At 38.9% G+C, this 23,284-nt stretch overlaps 1 protein-coding gene across 1 annotated transcript in view; it reads left to right on the forward strand.

Annotated features, from left to right (window-relative positions):
* The first annotated feature begins 700 nt into the window (after nt 1-700).
* The window catches only part of Atp6v1a (ATPase H+ transporting V1 subunit A), a 49,865-nt gene continuing 27,281 nt past the window's right edge, over nt 701-23,284 (forward strand). The window contains exons 1-3 of the mRNA XM_028752415.1: nt 701-781; nt 20,550-20,645; nt 22,722-22,850. Of these exons, the coding sequence (XP_028608248.1) occupies nt 20,564-20,645; nt 22,722-22,850 (211 nt within the window). The 5' untranslated portion in view covers nt 701-781; nt 20,550-20,563. The remainder of the gene's footprint in view (nt 782-20,549; nt 20,646-22,721; nt 22,851-23,284) is intronic.

Here is a 23,284-nt window from a genome sequence, read left to right on the forward strand (position 1 = left end):
GCGCCGCCAAGACTTCTCCCCCTTTCTCCAGGGCTGGGCCTGCGGCCTGCTAGCTCCTCCCACCCTTTGCGACACTCCAGTGGAGCTTGCTTGGTAGGCTCCGGCGGCAAAATCCGGATATTTCCACCCTTCCCTCTGAAACTAGCAACATCAGCCTTTCCCGCCTCCTCTCTTTCTAGATCTCCAGTGACCTTCAAACCCTCTTGCCACCTAGTAGGGTTTTATAAAACGGATTCTTCTCAATGTAAGAAAGCCTGTGGAAGCTTGCAGTAAATGTGTTTTAAATTCAAAAGATAACGATGGAACCGGATAACTTGGCTATCGTCCAGCAGGCAAACATCACAGGGGTTTTTTTTTTGAAATCACGTGATAGGCTTACGATTTCCAGCCAGGATTTTACTGGGGCCTGAGAGGCGGGACTCATCGCCATTTCCGGTCCCTACAGCGTGACTTAGCGTCACTTCCTTAGCAATGCACTTTAACCCTTGCCATCCTCCTTTTCTGTACTGTAGTTTATATAACCCAGTCATTGAGTAAAAGAAAGTAACGCTTTTTCCTAAACCGCGGAACCATTGCCATCCAAGCGATCCGCAAAGATTCAAGCAAGCGAGACGCAGCGTGCCTGGGGAGGGGAAGCGGGGTGGAGCTTGGGGTCACATGACTAGCTAGGGCTGACCCGCCTCCTGCAGCTGAAGACTTCCCCTCTCTCAGTGACAGAGCCTCTGGGTCCCGTCTAGGTACTGATTCTGCATATCGTGCCCGGGCAGGTGAGGTGCGACAGGTAAGTGGTGGCTGGTGGGGACTATTGACGGGCTGAGAGCAGATAGGCACTGGGGTGTGTGAACCACGGCCTGCGGTGCTTGTGGCTCCTTTCCCGTTGTCCTCCTGCACGGGAGAGGAGCTCATTTCTCTAGATCTCCTGGACCCCTAGCCCTTCACCGTCACCGTCGTCCATTGACGAGGGATTGTGATGCCCACCTTTCCCTGGGTTGAGAGCGAGTGCGGCCATTATGGTTCCCTATTTAGAGCCTTTGGGGCTGATTCAGGTGGTAGGTGGTAGGATTATTTTAGCCATTTCTTGGGGGGTCTGCAACTGCTGACGGGTCCCATTCCCCAAAGCTCCTTCCTTGGCAAAGGCCTTGGCTCAGGTGATCAGGATGATAGGGAAACCCCTGGAGGCAGAGGCGTCTCCAGTAAGACAGGCTTGGGAGGGAATGTCACTGATATGGCCCTCACTGCAGAGTCACACTGAAGGGCTTCCCCACAAATGTGCATTCTCAGTGATTCTAAGGTTTTTGTCGGACATCCTTGCAGGAGAGGTTCAGTGAGTGTTCGGATGAGACTGGAAGAGTAAGAACGGGCCTTATACATTTTTCTTGAGAGAGAAGGTGGTTGTACTCTCCTCAGAACAGGGTGTTGGTAATGCGACAGGCTCAGTTGAATGGGAAGGCGATGAAAGATGGTGTTGCCTTGTTGGGATGGAGATCCAGACTAGCTTATGGGAAAGTGACGAGGTTTTCCCGAAGGGGAAGTAATTCTTCGGAAGCTGATCAAGCTGAAAACAATAATTAATCCAAATCCATTTACCTATAATTTAAAGGCAAGAAGATCAAGTCTAGACATTACTGACTTCATGTTTTCTGCCTGTGGGTCATTCCTTTTTGACATTTCTTTTAAATACTGCATAATTGCCCTTCCCAGTCAGTTTAAATTTCTGAAGCTATGCTTGTGTTCTTAATTCGCTTTTGCATTTGTTAAAAGAAATTCAAGTGACCCTTCTCAGACTTGAGTGCATAATATTTTGTGAAAATACAGAAATGGTTTTGCCTAGGGTTGCCCAACCCTTTGTACTCCATTTTCTGTGCACTGTAGTAGCCAATGTTTAAACCTCAAACAATGCACTTGAAAGGAATGTTCTTCAGTTTGGGGCTAAACTCTTTTATTTGTACTGTAAACTTAGAAAGTTCCTTGTTTTGAATCCGAAGGCCTTACAAAACCACAGATTTGACTTTTATAACCCAAATGATACATTTTCTTATGTGAAATAAGATTTTTAGTTAAATCTTAGTTCTATGCAATGTAATTGAGGAATCTGTTTTTAAAAATCCGCTGAGGGCTTGGGGATAAGATTCTTGCCTCCATGCATGCTTGAGGCGCTGGGTCCAGTCCTTATACTAGAAAGCAAAGAAAAAATAGGAAAAGATGGAATGATTGTCTTACAGTGATTGGTGCTTTTTTTTTCTCCCTTCTACATTTTCTTATTAAGGAGAGCTAAAAGCTAAAACCTTAAACTGGTAACAATTTAACAAGATAGAAAGATGGGCATATTTTGATACTTACTAAAATGTTGCCTAAATGATTTCGCATTGCCCGAATTACCATTTTGTGCTTGTGATCCAGACTAGACAATAGGAATTGATATGTTTATATAACAAGCATAAATACAGATTCTTAAATAGTTCTTTCCTTTTCATTTCTAACCACTATTCTGTGGTATGAATGGCACCACAGTTGGTTGAACCATTGCACTTGTTGACATTTTTGTTTGTGTCTGTGTTCCTGTATGCAGAGGTCAGACGTGCTTTCCTCAGTTGCTCTCCCCACCTCACCCCCCCTTTTTTGAGGCAGGTTCTCTGGCTGAACCTGGACTCACTGATTCAGGGAGCCTAGCTGGCCATTAAGCCCCAGAGATCCTTCTGTCTTTTGCCCTGAGCACCGAGGTTAAAGGGACAGTACCACACATGGCTTTTACATAGCACCTGGGTAGCTAAACTCAGATTTTCATACTTGCAAAACATGCACGTTCATGACTGAGTCATCTCCTCAGCCTGAAATATAATTTTATCCATCATTTTTCTCCAAAGTGAAGTTCCCTAGTCTCTTGAGGAGAGGGAAAAAAAAATTGGCGCTGCTTTCATGCCCATGTGACATTCCACCAAATAAACAGAATTCTTAAGTGTTTTAAAAGTCCAGACCAGTTCTGTGCAGGTGTAGCAAACTGGGCTAGAGGAAACCATTTTGAAAGCACTGAATACTAGTAGATGAAAAGTTCATAAGAAAGGGGCTGGATGAGTCTGCAGTTTTACTTCACAGTTAATTTTAGGGAACTCAGACTCCCAATGAAATCTGGAAGATTAGTAGCAGGAATTAGTGATCAAACAGCTATGGAGATTAAGTATTAAAGAAGATTTTGATGTTATATACACACAGATGGTTTGAGCACTAGAAGACATTTCTGATACTATGTCAGTTAATGAGATTTCTGTGTGAGTCTTAGGTATGATGGTTTACTCCTTTAATCTCTGCTCTGGGTCTGGCAGAGTTCTTTTAGTTGAAAGCCAGCCTGGTCTACAAAGTGGGTACTAGGCCAGCCGAGGCTACACAGTAAGACCTTGTTTCATAGGGGAGAGGGTATATGGGGGTGGAGAGAGACAGGCAGGGATGGAGGGGGAAAAGAGAATTTAAGGGTTGGGGCCCCAACACTTTTCATTTCTTACTCTGAGGTCTCCTTTAGTTGCACTGTCTTTACAGAGTATCATCATCAGTAAAAAATATATCCTTTCCCTTTGGGCCAAGGTAGCCAATCAGTCCTTTAGGCTACTACCCAATATTTTGTATTTCTTTATTTTTATATATAGGCTATTTTTGGTAGCTGGGGTATTCCTCAGTAAACCTCCCTGCAGTTAAAGAACCATCTGTCTCTATTGTGTCTTCTGCACAGAGATACTGAAGTGGATGGAAGAGGCCCTGTTCAAGAAAACAAAATACTGAGGTCCCTGATGGGTTGCTTATTAAATAAGCGTTGAATGATTAACAAGGAAGTTAAACCACTTTAATTCTTGCAAATTATAGTTCCTTAAAGGGTTGTGTACTAAGTGTTAACTTTTTAGTTCAAGTTTCCAAATACTAAATAGAATAGACATAAACCTTTTATGGACTTTATTCATACAGTGACCAACTTGTTTCCACAGTGTGTTGTGTTTACTGATCATGATAAGGCCAGTGGTTCATCCCTAAAGTTAGAGGATCTTCATCCAGCTTCTCCATCTTGGTCATATGCCTTTTTAAGTGCAGCTGATGCTGGAAGCTTCAGGGCTCCATACTGAGAAACTTTCCTCCCAAGGGTATTGTGAATTGGATGAGACAACCTTAAATAATCTATTTGAGAGTAGTTTTAAAGCTAGATGGCAGTGAGTGTAAATTGGTATATTCAAACTTTACCTGAATAGATTTCCCAATCACACAGGCCTGGGATTAGGTTTTAGCCATCCCTGTCATTAGCTGTCTGACCTTGGGCACTTAAAATGAAGTTTCTTTCTGTTTAAATATAGCCCATAGGTATTATTGAAGTAGATCATGAGTGTATAGTGTTTAGTACACGTTTTAAGCTTTTTTTTTTTTTTGAACAGAAGCCAAGGCTAGCCTTCATCGTGGTCATCCCATCTCCTAAGTGCTGGAATGACAGGAATATGCTACCCCACCAACAGAAGTTCTTACTAATTGTACTGACATACTTTAGTCATATACTCTGAACTTCTAGGAGAAGCATACAGTGTCCTATAAGAGTGACAAAAACAAAGCAAAACAAAACTGTTTTCTGTTACAGTGAATGGGCTAAAATTTGAAATGAGTCTATCATTAAAAAAACAGAGCCAAAAGAACTTTTCTGGGTGTGTTTTTTGAAATTGGCCATGCTGTACCTCCAGACTAAGGCTGGTCAGTCTGCTTCAGCCTCCCAAGTAGCTGGACTTCAGGCTCAAGTGCCACCATATCTGGCTCCCACAGACTCCAAACTTGCTTATTAGTAGGACCTGAGAGATAGCAGTATAATTCCCTTATTTTGGTTTTAGCTATAGTTTACTGGTTTTTTTATATTACATTTTTCAATGTTTATGATCATTAATGTATGGAATCGTTTTTTAGAAAACAATTTTTCCACTCTTAAAGTTTTATCAATACAAGAAACAGCATGGACATGAACTAGAGTAAGAATTTTTTTTCCTTCTTTAGTGATTTACAAGGATTAGTGGTTTTGCAATGGGAATTATGAGTAGATAAAATAATAATTGAAATATAACTTTTCAAGTTTATGTTTTTCTTTAATCACAAAAGCACTGTAAGAAAAATAGTTTACTAAGAAATAATTGAATATTTGCATTAATGTCAATTACATAGGTATGAAATTTTCTAAGAAATAGGAGTAAAAGGCAGAGTAGTTGCATAGCATGCCGAAGCTATGGCTTTTCCCCAGCACCACTTAGAGCATGTATGGTGCCACATGCCTGTGATCTGGAAGTGGGAGCAAGATCAGAAACTCAAGGTCGTCCCCAGCTGATGTCAGGGTCAACTTGGGGTACATAAGAGCCTGTCGCACATATGTATGTAAATATATGTGTATGTGAATATACAAGGACATTCCCATCATGACGAAGTGAGACTTAAGTGTGGAGGGGATGCACATTTATGTGGTAAACATAACTGAATCAATTTGTCTACAACTTAAATGTAAATAGATACTTAAAATATTAGTCAAATTTTATTTATATATATAACCTAAACCGTGGAAGAATACCTTGAAATTAGGAAAGAGAAGGAAAGGAAAGAGAAGGAAAAAGTAGACTTTGAAATTACATAGAAATATTTTTGTAGCTGAGATGGAAACAAATGCTTAAAACACTTGAAATACGTCTAACAGGTGAAGAGTTAGTATTTGTAAGAAATCTGAAAAAGTGTAAAAAGTCCACCAGTTAGGACCATACACAGAGAAGGATGTGCTCAGAAGTTCACAAGAGAAAGAGCTTAACATTTAACATTTGGCTGAACAAATGTGAAAACTATAACCTTACTAGCAATTGATATAATAACAGTGAAATACCATGTCTCTAGCTAGTAAAAAATGATAAACCATGCTAGCCGGGATATGTGGGAGAAGATTTTCCCATGAAAGCTGATAGAGAAATGACTTGTTCCTTGTTGGTTTTGTTTTGTTTAGTAAGCAAACAGTATTAGTTAGTATTAGAAATGTATGTATTCTTTCATTAGCCTCCATGAAATAAAATCACCAGTAAGCAAGCAAGAACATGTTTACATGGATGTTGATTGCCACAGTGTTGGCAGTGCTAAAATCCCAGGAAGAGGGGAACACCTATTAGTAGAAGTATTATGCTTATTATAGCACAGTCATATTCTGAAATGTTGTAAATATATCCTGAGAGGATTTCCAATATGTTCCTTACATGATAAAGGTAAAATATAGGCAAATGTATATAATAATAAGATTCTGTTTTTATAAAGCCATATATAAGACATCATGAGTTTTGTATGTCTTATTAACACTGGAAAAGAGGAAAGAAGTAGAAAAAGAAAGAGCAAAGAGGTAGAGAGTATTCACAATAAGATATGCATACATGTTTACACATGTCTGTATGTACAGTGAGTCACAAGAAAGGGTGATAGATGTTTAGTGGCTGCTTCAGAATGGCTAGATAATCATTCCACGTTATATTGTTTCCATTTTACAATGAACACTTTCTTAAAGTAGTAAAAAACAAAACAATTTACATTTTAAAAGGTAAGCTAAAAAAGAATTTAACAAGATGAAAAATAATATTTGAAGTGACTAGACATGAAGATACTTGAGATATAGTTTGTCTTAGATATTGGAGAAAAAAGTAAATAAGTATCCTGGTAACTCCATAAATTCTTAATTTTATTTGTGATAACCATGGGACACCTAATAAGGAGTTGTCATGAAAATATACCCCAAAAAGATAAATATCACCAGATAAGGCTCAAATCGGCATGTTCTTTTTAGTGTTGGTATTTAATGCTGCAAAATGTTTTATGCCTTGGAAATGTAAAGCATCTTACACAAGTGTAGTTTTTGTCATCTGACTTAATCAGATGACATAGCCATTGTAAGAAAAGGCCACTTGTGGGTCAGCAGATTAACTTTCTCTAAGAAAACTTCAAATAGGGCTGGAGAGATGACCAGTGGTTTAGAGCACTGACTGCTCTCCCGGAGGTCCCGAGTTCAATTTCCAGCAACCACATGGTGGCTCACAGCTATCTGTAATGGGGTCTGATGCCTTCTTCTGGTGTGTCTGAAGACAGAGACAGTGTACTCACATATATAAAATAAATTAATTAAAAATAGAAAACTTCAAATAAAGCAAAGTTTGGGGGGTTTGGTAGAGATGTATATCAGGGTTAGGAGTGTGTACTGCTTCTGTAGAGGGCCTGTATTCTGTTCCTAGCATCTATGTTGGGTAACTTATGACTACCTGTAACTCCAGGGCAGAGAATCTAACACTCTCTTCTGGGCTTCACCAAACATATGTGTATACTCCCACACAGGCACACAGACACTTAATAAAAAGGAAAAACTTAAATTTTTAAAAAGCAAAGTTTAAACTCTTTGTAATTAATTCTTGATTATTTATCTTGAAATGGGATCTAGATGTATAACCCAAGCTCATCTCAAGCTTGAACCTCCCAATTGCTGAATTTGCAGATGAATGCCACTGCACACATCTTGACTTTACTTATTTTCTGAGAATTAGAAGTTGATGCATTGCTTAAAACCATAATAGGAAATGGCAGATGGTTTGGAGTTGAGTTTATCACATACTTTTAGAATGCCAGTCTTTATATCTCATGCTGTTGCTTTTAATTTTCCTCTTTATTACCATTTTATTTTGCTTATATATTTGTAAGTCTATATGTGTGTGTGTGTTTCTGTATTATAAACTACAAAAATCTGCAATACTTTTATTAGGTGGGTGATACATGTATAAACATGGTGAAAATTATATATCCACTAGCACCTACCCCATGTATTTGTCCATAAATGGTAGTACATTTGAATAGTATTCTGAGCCTCCCTGTTTCACTTAACAGGGTTATCCTGGAGATAATGAAGTTTAACTCCACACCGATGCACTTAAAGCTTCCTCTCAAATGCTAGTTGAGTGTTTAATTACACTGATGAATCATCGCCATATGGACGTTACTGGGAGTTTTCCTGATCCAGACCCTTCTTTTGTTCCTTCTGCCACCTCCTCTTCAACAGACCCCAAGCATGTGCCACCACAAGTGGGAAGGCCTTTTCTTAACACTTTGGTTGTAGTTACTCATGGAAGCCTCACAGCACCCTTCTAAGATGATGCTTATTTTTGTCCCTATTCACCAAATGAGGAAAATTGTGTGTGAGATGGTTAAATGTTCAATAATATAACTAACAACTTAGAAGTAGTAGAACTCAGGATTTGAACTCAGGGAGTAATATTACTGTTTTAATGACATTAAGCATACAAATTCTGTGACAAGTTACTTAGTCTTTATATTGTTGATTCTCCTTCCACGTTTTTGTAGGATCTGGGAATCAAACTCAGGCTACTAGGCTTACAAGGCCTTAGTCATTTCACCCCCCTCCCCTCGGTCTCCATATTAAAGGATATTCCAATCTTTGCATAAGAAAGTGCTCTAATGAATTTTAATAAAACATTTTGTGCACATAGAGTAAATTCCTAGGAATGCATTACCTGCATGAAAAGAGAATGACATTTTTAATTTTTGGTAGATATCACCAATTGCTCTTTAATTTAGCAATGTACAGAAGCTCCTTTGTCCTCAGTGATTTGCTTGAATCTGCCATTTAGGTTTACTATTTAGAAGACTTTGACTTTCCTGAATTGTGTGTGATAGCATACATTTATTCATATAGAATCAATATAATAATTTGAGAATAAGACAGTCGGGTTTACGACTTTTATTCTGGTTACAACTTAAAGTGCTACTTGTCTGGTTCATCCTGGAGTTTCATTATTTGAAATTGGAATTTATATTGCCCAAGGAGTAAAAAATAATTCTTAGTAAACAACCATGAAAGGTACTGATTTTATGTATCAGAAGAATTATGTTAGGTATTTCAGTTACGTACAGTAGACAGGTAAGCATGATAGTTTGAGTTTTCAGCAGCCCTTGAACCCAGCTTTAGGTAATACAATGAGCTAGTGAGAAACTTTATTCACATTAATTACAAACTCCATAAATTATTTGAAATGTAACACATTGTAGAGTCATAGTGGCAGGTAGGCTGATTGACAATAAACTCTTTATGTGATCCCAAGCAGAAACTTAAATCTGCTCAGGTCTCGGGCAGGATACCTAAGGGATTGAATTGAGTGTACAGAACCTGCTATTGTTCATTGATATGTGTTTGTGTTTGTTTTAAACATGATCTCATCTTTCCCATGACATTGTACTGGGAAGATGAGTGGTTGAGGAAACAGCCAAAATAGAGATAATTAGGCTGTGGGTAAAAATTACAATTAATACTGCCTTAAGTAAGGACAGCACAAAACAAGACAGTATATCTCACTCTTGTCTCTGCCTTTTACAGCCACTAAACTATACCAAATTTATAACCAAAGTATTAGAACATAGCCTGGGCCATAAGACAAAATCTTATGCCTGAGAATACAGTAGGATATTCCTAAGTCCTTATCCAAGATATTTTTTTTTTTTTTCAGATAGGGTTTTCTCTGTGTAACTTTGCCTGTCCTAGAACTTGCTCTGTAGACCAGGCTGGCTTCGAACTCACAGAGATCTACCTGCCTCTGCCTCCCAAGTGTTGGGGTTAAAGGCAGGCACCACCTTGCCCAACTTCTTTTTTGTTTGTTTGTTTTGTTTTGTTTTGTTTGTTTGTTTTTTTCGAGACAGGGTTTTTCTTAAAACCCGGGGCTGTCCTGGAGCGCACTCTGTAGACCAGGCTGGCCTCTAACTCAGAAATCTGACTGCCTCTCCCTCCCATGTGCTGGGATTAAAGGCGTGCGCCACCACTGCCCATTGCCAAATTCTTTTTTCTAACCCTTACTAATACTACCCTTAAATTTTAGCCATTCTGATGAGCATCCTGGTTTTAATTCGTGCTTTTCTAGTGATCAGTGATAGCCTCTTTTAAAATAGTTATTTGTCATACGTGTGTTTGTGTGTATTAATATGTTTTAAGACTTTTGCCTGCTTTAATTGGAATGCTTTTTACATTATATTTTTAGATTATGTCTGCATGTGTATGTCCCAGTATGTGTTTAAGGGCTTAGGACTACTTTGGAGAGCCAGTTCTCCCCTTCCATCTCGTGTGTTCCAGGGATTGAACTCAGGTCACCAGACTTGGTGGCAAGTACCTGCCGTGCTGTCTTGCCAGCCTACATTATCTTCTTGTTCATGAGTATTGGGAGTCGGTTTCCTAAGAGTGTGTTTTTGGGTAGGTGAGGAAGAGAAGAGGATCTGGGAGGAGTTGGAGAAGAGGAAACTGCCAACAGAATATAGTGAATGATGAAAACCTATTTTAATAAAACAAATAATAAAGAAAAATTGGAAAGTAAGTTTGTGAAGAAAAAAACATTGCTTTTTTGAAACTATATTAAGATATTATATTTCTGCTTCATAAACATTTCCTCACAGTTGGTAACTTCCCTTATTTTAACAATATCTTTTGAAAAGTAAAGTATTTTACTCTTCTAAAGCCCCAATTTGTCAGTTTTTTATTTATCTATGTTATATAAAAAATTAAATCTATTTAATTCAGGCTCTCAAGGAACATTTTATAGTTATAGATTTGACATTTAGGCTTACTGTCCATTTTCAGTTGATTTTTATATAGTGCCAGTATGGACTGAAGTATTTTGGTTTTGGTTTCAGTGTGTGGGCATCTACTGTCATTTGTTGAAGAGACAAGAGTTCTCTACTAAATTTACATTTTTGTCAAAAATCACTTGTTCATTTTTCTGTGAATACATTTTACACTTTTTGAGTTGAGTGTAAATTTTTAAATAATACTAACCTAAGTAATAGACTTTAGACTCTGCACTTACTATAGAGTTATTTGTGTTCTGGCTAATACTTTAAATCACTAGAATTATTAATAAAAATGTAACATTTAAATGTTTGATAAGTTAATATATTTAACAAATATATTATCTTTCCTAATATTTTAGTATGTTTAATGATACCTTTTCTTTCAGAAGTTCATTCTGTGATAATATTTGGCTTCAGTTTGGTTTCAGGAAAGTGCTGATTTTAAAAATCTTGGTCATTGGGCATTAGGCCAAGTTGTATTCAGTGCATTTTTAAGGGCTATCAGTTTCCACTTCAGTGACTAGGAGTTCCTGTTTCAACTCATGTCTCAGCCAAGACTGTAACTAAATAATGTGTGGTGTTTGTGTCCTGTGTGGGCAGCTGGGCTGCTTTATAACAAAAGCAGGTGCTTTCCTGTTTTCCTGGCAGTTCCAGTCCAGCAGTAAAGATGAGTGTTGCCTGAGCAGCTTGGTTTTTGCTTTTTGGTTCCTTTGTAATTTTATTCATTCACATATTTATTAATTGACCTTTTGAGACAGGGTTTCTCTGTGTAACTCACTCTGTAGACTCACAGAGATCCACCTGCCTCTGCTTCCTAAGTGCTGGGATTAAAGGCGTGCACCACCACCGCCAGCTCTTTTTAAATTTTTAAAAATTATTCTGTGTGCGTGTCTGTGTGTGTGTGTTACACATGCATGTGGATGGTGGTGCTTGCATGCCCTGGCAACCATGTGGGGGTCAGTGGGCAACTCGTGGGCATCAATTTTCTCCTTCCTCCATGTCAGTGCCAGGGATTGCACTCAGGTGTGGGAGGCAGAAGCCATTACTTACCCTCTGAGCCATCTCACTGCTCTGCTTGTTAGTTTCTTAAGGCCTTACTACGTCGCCCAGATGCCTCCTCCTGCCTGGCTTTCCTAACTCAAGAATTAGAGACGTGAGCTGCCACACCTTCATTTCTAATTACAGTAGTGGCTAATTCAGTACTGCACAATAGCAATTTTGAAGATCAAGCATATACTAAGTTAATTCCTTAGCAAATCACACCATTTAAAACCTCTATGAATGACCAAGTTTTTCTTGACCCACAATCAACTTAATAAATAAACTGTAGCTGTTACTAATTGAAATATACTTGGCTAAATCATTAGAAATGAGGATTCTTGCCCACTGAATTGAAAACTATCTGTAGATTTTTTAACTATTGACCTGATACACCCCAAAGTCACCTGGAAAGTGCTGCTTCCTGATAAGGAGTTGTCCAGATCAGGTGGGCAGTAGGCATGACTGTGGCGGATCATCTCGATTGTTAATTAAAAGTAGACTGTTGTGGGCTGTACCATTCCCTGAGATGGCGGTCTGAACTGTAAGGCAGAGCTAGGTACATACAAGGAAGCCAGCCTCATGTATGCCCCTCACCCCCTTCTTGACTATGAGTGTCGTTTGACTAATTGCTTGAGCTTTTGCCTAGATGTCTCCTCAATGATGACTGAATGCTGGAATGGAATTGTAGGCCAATTAAGCCCTTTCCTCCCCTAAGTTGCCTTTGGTTGGGATGTTCTATCTCAGCAACAGAAATGAAACCTCTTTAAAGGCTTAGCTGCGTATTAGATAATTGCTTCCCATGTTCCTTAGTAATAAATTGAAACTGCTTCTTTTTAATGATTGTTTGATCATTCTTTTGACCATTAATTCAGAATCTCATTCTTTTACTTTCTAAGGGAGCTCGTCAAGTGATTTGCTGCATTCACTCTACATTGTTCTAAAATATTACATAATCCTTTTTAAGTCCATGTGGCTATATACAGGTCTTTTGCAATATGCAGAAAGAAAAGGAATTTATGACCACTTTTAGAAATGCTATTAAAAACAATTATAGGCAAGGCTAGCAGCTAAGTTTGAGCCTATTTAACTGATAAAATTAAAATTCTGTTCCCAGATTAAGTCTTAATTACTTATTTTTTAGAAATGCTTGTGTTTTGATACAGGGCTGAAGTAGGAGTGTGTGTGTGTGTGTGTAGGTGTGCACACCTGAGTCATCATGTTCCCTGATTCCATTAGATCAGCTTCTCCTCCTGTAATTTTGTTGTGCTTCTCTCTCCTCTTTGACTCCCAGCTTTGTCTACACACTTCGTAAACTATTTCACCAATGATCTGAAGTTTACCCGCTATCTGTTCATTCTTTTTAAAATGATACTATGAAATGTGTATAAATAAATATTTATTACTGAAATTTTCTCTTTTTTTTACTGCTATCTTGGCCAATTAAGTGGCTCAGTAAAGGAACAAGGACCCGGAACTTTTTGTTCTTCTGTGTTGTCCTCTGTAGCAAGGTAGCCTGCCTTCCCAAATTACCTCCTTTCTACTGCATCCCAGACTTGCTGCAGCTCAGCAGCCCGTGCAGATGACCGGCTGCCAAAGGAGGTTATTATTTCTCATAGTCCATATTTTCTGAAACAGAAGAAAAATTACTCAGAAGCTCCTAAAAGATTTTTCTTGCCTTTTATTAGTCAGACTATTCCCAAACAGGCTGTTTCCAAGCAAGCCGTTGCTAATGAACTGAAATTATCATGACAGACTTCCCAAATTTTGAACAAAGTTAAGGTTTTAATGGCAAGAAAAGCAGAGGGGTCTCAGTATGCATAGTGAAGTAAATCTGCCATATAACATTTAAAAAAAATGTTATATGTTTGGTTTTTTGAGACAGGGTTTCTCTGTGTAGCCCTGGCTGTCCTGGAACTCACTCTGTAGACCAGGCTGGCCTTGAACTCAGAAATCTGCCTGCCTCTGCCTCCCAAGTGCTGGGACTAAAGGCGTGCATCACCACCACCGCCCGGCTCATATAACATTTCTTATAGAGCTGCTACTTAGATAAAAAGAGATGATCAGGAAAGCCCTTCACAGAGTGACTAGCTTGCAGCAGTGTTCTGCCCTACAATGACCAAAGTAAAGGTTTTAACGGAATTTTGGTCAAGAGTAAAAATTGTAAGAGGTTTAGGATGTTTTTCTCTGTGCAGGAAAATTGCAGATGAAAATCCAGTGTAGATCAGGCTAGGTGGCTCTTGCCTATAACCTCAACATCAGGAGGCTGAGGCAGTGGGATTAGGAGTTTGAAACCATTCTGGGCTGTTGGCACGAGTCCCTCTCTTTAAAGTAAATCAATAAATGAGAAATGGAGCAGTGGGCATCTACCTGTCCCGATTTGATGGTTACATCCAGCATACATTTAATGACATGTCACACAGTATGCCTTTTGATACATACAATTAAAATAATGATAAACTGTTGAAGTCTACTGGTTTTGTTTTTCCTTTAAAAACAGACAACCCCCTTGTGCTTTCCAAAGCTAGTCTTTTAATGAGTTAGTGTATTCTCTTCCAAATGTTACATTAAATAACACCAAGTGTAGGTGAAATGGGTCAGATCGTATGAGAATTGCCTTGGAAGCCTAGCGTTGCCTGTCGTGTCACCTTCTCCTTGTTTCCAGTCCAAACTCTGGTAGTAAAAGGAATTGTTTTAGAATAAAAGACATTGCTAGGTATAGCACACTAACCAATAGTTTGGACTCTGTTATAAAATAGTGGGACAGCTGGTGTCACTGCAGTGTTCTGCAGTGCTGGTGGGTAGAGTCTGATGACTCACTAGTCAGGTGGCTGCCTTTGCTGCCTTCTGGGTTTTCCCTTCTCTATAGCACATATTTTTTTCTTTTCCATTTTTCACAAAAATGGGGTTCTATAATTTATAATTAAGGGAGTCTTTCTTTGTGACTCTGGGTTGCAGTGCTGGAGTTCTAACCCAGGGACTCCAGCCTGCTTTAGCAAGTGTTTTATCACTGAGTTGTGTCCCTAGCACTGCTATTCCATGGTTTCTTTTGTATAGCCCTGAGAACAGTAGGGATAACTGTAAGGAAGGAATTTCAAGCAACATTAAATCATAGTATACTTGGACCTTCTACTGTGAAGACTTGGAATACGATTAGCTCTTAATTTACTATGACTTAATTTTCCTACTGAAAATGCTTTTGAAGGTTTTTGATATTTTAAAATTATTTTTTAGTTCCATTTGTGTGTATGTGTGTGTGTGTGTATGTATGTGTGTGTGTATGGCCTTGTACACATGTGTGCTGGTACCCAGCATGCACATATATTCAGGAGGTCAGAGGCGTTGGATTCCCTTGGACTGGAATTACAGGGGTTATGAGTCACCTAGCATGGGTGCTGGGCACAAAAATTAACTACTACCGAAGCGGACTGCTCTACCAACTGCTCAACCACTGCTCCAGCCCATGTCTAACATTTAAAAAAATCTGCTGTTTGCTGTGTAGTGGTGGCACACATCTTGAATCTCAGCACTCAGGAGGAAGAGGCAGACAGATCTCTTGAGTTCAAGACCAGTCTCTTCTACAGAGTGAGATTTTTCCTCTTGCACAGTAGAGAGAGCTAAATTGCTCATAATCATTACATTTTCTGTTTATATTGGCCTTAAAGTGTTTCTACTTTTTGTATATGAATATTTCGTTTGCTTGTATGTATGTGTACCACATGCAGGACTGGTGCCCTCAGACATCAGAAGAGTGCATTGGATTCCCTGGACCTGATGTTACGGTGGGTATGAGCCAGCATGTGGGTGCTGGAAACTGAACACAGGTCCTATGAGAGCAACAGGTGTTCTAAAACACTGAACTACCTTTTTAGCCCCTATATGGTATTTTTAGTGAGTGGAATTGTCCCGAACATTAACCACCACCACCCTCCTCCCAAGAAGAAAAAGAAAAAAAAAAAAAAACCTTTGATTTGCTGGTTTAAGAGTATTTGTCACATGAAAACAAAGGTGTATGTCTGGTCATCTGGAGGTAAACTTGTAGTGTTACCATTAGGCTTTCAATTGTCTTGCTGCTCTTACTGTCTTAATGTTATTGCTCCTAATGCCTAATATGTGCCTCAAACGTTTTTAAAAAGTTTAAAATAATAGGTTGTAGTGACATTTTTAAGAATTCTGGAATTTGGGTTTCTTTTAAAAAACACAGAAATAATTACAAGAATGTGCTTTCATTTTAATCTCAGGTGTAGGGATGTGGGGCTGCTTTCTAGCAGAGGCGTGGTTTTGCCAGCTGCAGATAATTTCTGCGATTGTGTGACATTTGGAATTCTGAGAACTTTCAGAGGATGCATAAATGTGAGGGTTCCCGGAGAGGCAGGGTTGGTGGTTGGTGGTCACTGGGGAGGTTGTTTGCAGTTTGTTAGTAGCTAGGGTCAAAGAAAAAACAAAAAAAGATTCAGGGATCTTCCTAATTCCTCTCCTCTGTCCTTGCTTTTTCCTACATAGCGTTAGGAAGTGAAACTGGGGAATAAAGGATAGGAAAAAGAAGAACCCCAAAAGTAGTTAAGACAAGCTACAACAGGTCACCAAACTTCCCATAGTGGCTTTACTTCTCCAGACACTGATAAACCCACAAGAAAGCTGTTTGGTGAACAAATTCATGTGAATCCTTTCCATTAAGCATTGTTCATATATTGGGAGATCTCAGACTATAAATACTTTAAAAATTACAAACGATACTGCTTGGCTTACTGAAGGCGTAGACGGCCTTTCTATAGCTCAGGAGAACTGGACCATCTCTAGGAGCATTACAGTGTACTCTGATCTTCCTCACTCATCTGTCTAGCTTTCACTTCACCCTGTCAGCCGCTCTGCCGTTGTCTTCACCATGCACTCTGTAAAGTCAGCCTGTGCTGCTGCTTAGAATGCATGCATCCCTGTATTATCTGGCTGGTTAAAGGAAAGACTGAGTATTACACCATATTTTCTGCCTGTAATACAGCATTTACCGATCCTTCAGAGGACAACCTAGGACAACAGTGCTAGGAGGACCTGACCTCACACCCTACCCCATCCCTCCCGTACCTTCACAGGCACCTGTGCGGGCGCGCGCATGGACACACACACACACACACACACACACATGCCATTAAAAATAATAAAAATAAATCTTATTTTAAAAGCAGTAGCAGACATACTTTTCATTAGACATACTTTTTAGAAATCAAGCAATCTTGGCTTGGATTAATTAAATTACTCTCCATACCCCTTTTCTCTCTGGTAGACCGTGATATGTATGTCTTGCCACAGCTCTATTGGGCTCTACAGGTAAAATAGACTAATCAAAGGAATTGCACTTTTTCATTGCTAGAATTTACAAATTTAAACTCAGTCTTTTTGACTCAAAGCCTTGGTCTCTGTCTTCTAAAGTAAAGTACTAATATTCCTTTGTACTTACACAACATTCGAAGCATTTATTTCTATTGCTCCATTTTTAAAGCAGTCAATATAAAGAGAATAAAATACTTTATCAAAGGATAGTTCAAGGAGTGAGGGACCATAAAAAGACTGCCTTTGAGCAAGGAACAACAGAAGGCACTCGGGAGGATGGACAGGAAATCATGCATACCCATCAGAAAGAAGGCGCTTCTGGAAGTAAATGGCCTTTTCAAAATTGAGATGCTATTCAAGTAGCGTTGCTAAGGGAGTGTTTGTGAGCATTTCACAGGGAACATTTGACCAAGTCTGTAATTAAACCACAATTCCTAAGTAAGTGGTGCCATGATTCCTGTTTTTCAGTTAAAGATTTTGGTTTGTCTAAGTTTTCCTGCAGCTTATCATTAGAGGAACCTAAGTGTGATCCCAAGTCAGCTGACTCGAGCACTCATGCTGTTTCCTCTTTACTGGGCAGATGATCCTGTGTCACAGATACTATACAGGGAAGAACTTAGTCTCAGTGATGACCTCAGTACTCTTACTTCTCTGAAGGTGTGTGTGTTGCACATCACATGCGTACAGGGCCTCACAGAGGTCAGAAAAGACATTGCAGTCCATGGAACTGGATTATAGACAATTATGAGCTACCGTGTAGGTGCTAGGAATGGAACTTGGCTCAACTGTAAGAGCAGTAAATTCTAACCACTAAGCCATCTCTCCAGCCCCTGAAGGACTTTTTTTTTAATGTGTGTATTTGTATGTGTATTGGGTACCTGTGGAGATCAAAAGAGGATATCAGCTACTCTTTTTTTTTTTTTCATTATCTTTCATTATCTGATTGTTTCTAGAAAATCTTGTTCTCAGGGATGGGAAGATAGCTCAATTGGCAAAATGTCTGGTGCAAGAATGAGGACTTATTCAGTTCTCAGCACCCACCCACTAAAATGGCAGGTGAAATAGTGTGTGCTTATGGAGGCTGAGGCAGGTGAATACCTGCAGCTCAATGACTAGCCAGCCCAAGCAAATCTGCGAGGCTGGGGTCTCAGCAAAAGACCCTTTCTCAAAGAAGCAAGGTAGACAACTTCTGAGAAACAATACTCAAGATTTGCCAATGTCTACACACAGCTTTTGATACTTTGGCTAAAGGGTTACAAATTGTGTATATGTGGTATGTGTTCCTCTGGTATCTCCACAAATAGTAGAAATCACCCCTTGGTGTTGCCGGACTCAGGAAAGCTCAGGAGTTGGCTTTCTTACCTGTGTTCTTTTTATCTGGACTCAAGTGTCCTCAAAACTTGCTTTCTAACAACTTTTTTGTATATATGCTTTATCCATATTGATCTACATTTACCCACATTCTCTACAGTAGATAGAGTCATTTTCTCTTTTGTTCCCAATACAGTGTTTATACTTTAATTGAGCACTTAAATTATTTTTCTGTGTAGTCTATTTGAGTAAACCAGCAAAAGCACCTTGAAAATAGTTGTTTAGTTGCAGCTTTTATTCTCTTGCTTTAACACAGGGCCTTCCCTTGGGAGGAACAGAGCAAACATTCAGTAGATGGAAGTCCATCGACATTCAAGCCTTAGCTAGCGTTTTCAGTCTCTCAGCCTACATGCAGCCTTTCCCGGATTTAATGTATTAGTGCAACAGCGCACCATCCTTCCTTCAGTCGCCACTTCCTTCCTTTTGTTCACAGGGCTAGGTACATTTGTTTTTCTTAGGTTTAGGCAGAGACCCGTAGTTGGTGTCACCTGTCTTTGCCTGTTCCGTGCCTATTGTTGCCCTAACATAAGCTTTTTACCAGCCAGTCCGGTCTGTTTGCTCTTCCTGAATATTTTATTTCCATTCTCTATTCTTGACCGGGCTGGGTTGCCTTTGCCACTCACCCTTTCCTTGTTTGTACAAATACTAGCTGACCTTCAAGATGGCTTCATTAAACACAGTAGTCTGTGAAAGTTTACTGAATGTATATGATTTGGCACTTTATTTCTGAATGCTGTAAGGCTAATTTTGTGGAATCCATTACCGATTTTTCTTTTTGGTGTTGTTTTTGTTGTTGTTTGGTTGGTGGTGTTTTGTTTGTTTTTTGGCAGGCTCTCTCTGTAGTACAGGTTGGTCTGGAGCTTATTTTGTAGTCTAGGATGGCTTCAGATGTCGTGACAGACCTCCTGAGTCTGCTTCCCATGTGCTGAGAACAAAAGTGTGACTCACCTGGCCAGGCTTCTGTTTTCTGTTTGGATATGGGTAGTTGTCCATTGGAGTTTTCACATTGTACATCTCAGAAATAGACGTTGAACTTAATTTTCTTTTTTTCAAAGATTTATCTTTGTTTATTCTATGTGTCCGTGTATTTGCTTGCATGTATGTGCATCATGTGCATCCTTGTCCCTGAGGAAGCCAGAAGAGGATGTCAGCCCCTTAGGACGGGAACTGCTCCTCTGCAGGAGCAAATGCTCTTACTACTCAGCCCTCTTTCAAGCTCCTCAATTCAGTTTTCTTAACTGATTCTGTCCTACTAAAGGAAAAAAAGGAAAAATGCCCTGAGTCAAATGTTAAAGATAGACTTTTATATAAAATACATAGTTTGTTCTACTATGAAAAGTGCTATGATTTAAAAAAATAAATAAAACAAGGGTGGAGCTGGGAAGTGGGCTAAGGTGTTTATAAGCATTTGGTTTCAGAAGACCCAGGTTTGGTTCCCAGCACCTACACAGTGGATCACAACTGTCTGAACTTAAGTTTCAGGGGATCCAGTACCCTTTTCTGGCCTCTGGAGGCACTAGTTATGCATGTAGTGCACATACAGATATTAAGGCAAAACACTCATAACATTAAAAAAATGAATAAAGCACTGAAAAACTAAAGGTGGGGACAATATATTTTAATTGGTGCTTACAGCCGCTCATGAAGAAGATGACATTTGAACAGAATCCTAAAGGAGGTACTGAGCTGGGTAACCTAGCCAAAAAAAAATCTTAGACAAAGGCAACAGCCTTCACAAAGCTCTGAGGCTTTATGAATGATTCAGAGTAATTGGAGAGGAAATTGGAAATATTGGATGAGAATATGAATAGTAAAGGGATAGATATATCATTGGGAATTTTTAGTATTTTTCTATGGAATAGGAAATATAAACACGCAGTTTAGTTATTACAACATATACTAGTTGCTTACTTAAGAATGAGGTTCTTTTAACTTTAAGAATTTTATGTTAAGCTGGGTGATGGTGATACACACCTTTAATCCCAGCAGCACTCAGGAGGCAGAGGCAGCCAGATCCCTGGGTTTGAGGAGTGTGGGAGTGTGGTGTGTGTGTGTGTGTGTGTGTGTGTGTGTGTGTGTGTGTGTATGTGTATGGTGTGTGTGTATACTACCTATGCTAATTCTTTTGTTTTAAGAATTTATAATTATGATTTACTTTTTTTTTGCCTCAGGTAAATTTAACACAATGGATTTCTCCAAGCTACCCAAAATCCGTGATGAAGATAAAGAAAGCACATTTGGTTATGTGCATGGAGTCTCAGGGCCTGGTAAGTAATGTGCAGCAGCTAAGAGTAAGAATGCCTCACTGTGATCGACTTTTCTAGGTGCCATGGGGAGAAACACAGGTCCTGCTGGTCCACATAAATGGTTTTTTTTTTTTTTTTTTAAGATCTCAGAGTGACTATGAGAGTAAAATAATACAGCCACCATAATGGTCCACCAAGCACTAATCATGTACATGATGGTTTGTCATTGATAAGCTACTTTGTGATACCATGCTTGTTAGGTAAATAAAGCTTAATTTTTTTGTTAAATTTGAAATTAAAGCTTTAGGGTTTATAGCTTTTAGTATGCAGTGCTCTATGTGTAATAAGTATTCAGTTAATCTCTACTGATTTTATTTGAACTTAAGTAATGATCTTCAGAGCCTTTCTTGATAATGTTAACTTCTCCTCTGTGTTTATACATCTGTCTGAGTAATTATTCCAGGTATCTCATAGCTGACTACTTGAGAGGAGCCTGATGCTCTGATACTGAGACTAGAAAGTAGTTTTACATTTTATATCCATTTTTCTCAAACCTTGGAACTCTGCTTTTAAAATAACCATCTCATTTCAGTGTTTATTTTTTATTTTTTGCTTAATATCCCACTAACAAATATGAACTACAGTGGCCTAAGTACAACCTGCTCATTGATATTAAGATATATTTTCCCTTATGTTTCACACTGCAGTGTGTGCTCTGCTCCAATGACAGCGAAAGGGCTGGTGCCTGTTTGGCAGACTTTTTTCACAGATCCGTGAGCTCCACCTTCTTCTCTCCAAGCACCCAATGAACTTGAGCTCACTGGCGAGAAGTAGAGAGTGAGCGTTTCACTGTTTCCCATCTCCCTTTGATCGCAGAAGCAGTTTCCCCTTGACGATGAGAGGGCAGATATAGTAAACATGGGAAACCTTAGGGAAAAAGCAAAGGAACGTCAGCCAGCTTAGGTAAAATTAGTGTGAGGAAATGTGCAGCAAGCTGTCCTGGGGGCTGATGGTTAATTCCTAGGTACTTCTTAATAGATCAATGGTATCATTTGGGGTTTATGAAATATGATTTTTAAATTCATCATGTGATATTTCAGGTCATCTTAATTTTTTGTTCAATATAGAAGTAAATAGGAAATGAACAATTCTTCAGTTTCTAGAGCAAATTAATTGAACATGTTTTTCCACTGCAATAATTACTAGCACATAGTTGTAATCACACACTATGTAGTAAGAATGGGTTCATTCTTATGCATTTCTACAAATGTAGCACCCTTCTTTCCCTTCCAGAAAAATAACTTTTGCTTGATAGACAGTGTGGTCTAACATAGCAAGTTCTAATTCTGGCTCTTGCTTGTGAAAAAATATTAAAAATAAAGGTGGTAGTGGCTGGTTATGAACATCTTATGGTTTGAGAAGAGGAATTATATGTGTGTGTGTGAGCTGCTGGTGGTATTTTGTAACAAGATTTCAAGGATCCTAGGCTGGCTTAAAATCCTGATCCTCCTGTCTCTCCTTCTCAAATGCTAAGGTTGTAGATGCGTACCATCTGGCTATGTATAAGGTCTTGGTTTATTTATTTTTTAAATCCTAGAGTTAGACTTTATTGAATGTCCACAGCAAGGAAACTTTAGAATCACTGGCTAAAAGTAGTAATAAGTTAAAATCTTGCTTTATTGTTGTCTTTCAAGGGGTAACAGCACAATAAACTGATAATTACTGTATGATGTTCTAAAGCTCTTAATTCCATTGTAAGGTGTTTGCTTGTTTGTTGTTTATGGTTACAAAACCCTTCATTGCATGTATGAAAGCAGCTAGGGTTGTTCAGAATGAACTTTAATACTTGAGAGTCTTCATATAGGACTTCATGTGTTAAAATAGGTTGCTTTTATGTTGCATTAAACTATAGCCTAACAAGTTTATTTTGTTTCCTTCTTTGTAACATTTACTAAAAGTATGTCGCTATGTGAAACCTGAAAGGTTAGTCCATGGTGGGAGTTCATTTCTTCCTTCAGAATAGCTGAGAAGGCAAGCTGCTGGGTGTATGAGATGTTGACATTCGCTGTAATCATTCACAGCACTTTGTTCTTTCAGTGGTTACAGCCTGTGACATGGCGGGTGCTGCTATGTACGAGCTGGTGAGAGTGGGGCACAGCGAGCTGGTCGGAGAGATCATTCGACTGGAAGGTGACATGGCCACCATTCAGGTGTATGAAGAAACTTGTATCCTTCTCTGGTCAGTTTCCTGCCACCACCTGTATGTCAGGGTTTAAGGATTTAACCCAAAGTAGGTTCATGACAAGACATGTCATAAAGGAATAGTTCTCCCGTATTGAAAGGAAAACTATTGGGAATTAGTGCTCTTAGACAAGAAATTAGAAATAACATTCTGAATTTTCATTGCTCTTAACATTTGGTGCCACAGACTTCAGGAAATCCAGTTGGAAATTTGTTTAAAAGGTTTAATATTGCAGAAGAGATAATAAATGAAGTAATGATGTGGGCTTTTGTGGTTAAAATTACCCAGCCATGATTTTTATTTAAAATAACAAATAAATATAGATCCTTCACCATTCTCACTCTTTAATGAATGATATAGCTTTAGCACTAAGAAATCCTTAATATTGCTACAATATTGATTTTTAAGCATAATATCT

This window comes from Grammomys surdaster, unplaced genomic scaffold, assembly GCF_004785775.1.
Source record: "Grammomys surdaster isolate TR1022 unplaced genomic scaffold, NIH_TR_1.0 125901, whole genome shotgun sequence".
NCBI lineage: Eukaryota > Metazoa > Chordata > Mammalia > Rodentia > Muridae > Grammomys > Grammomys surdaster.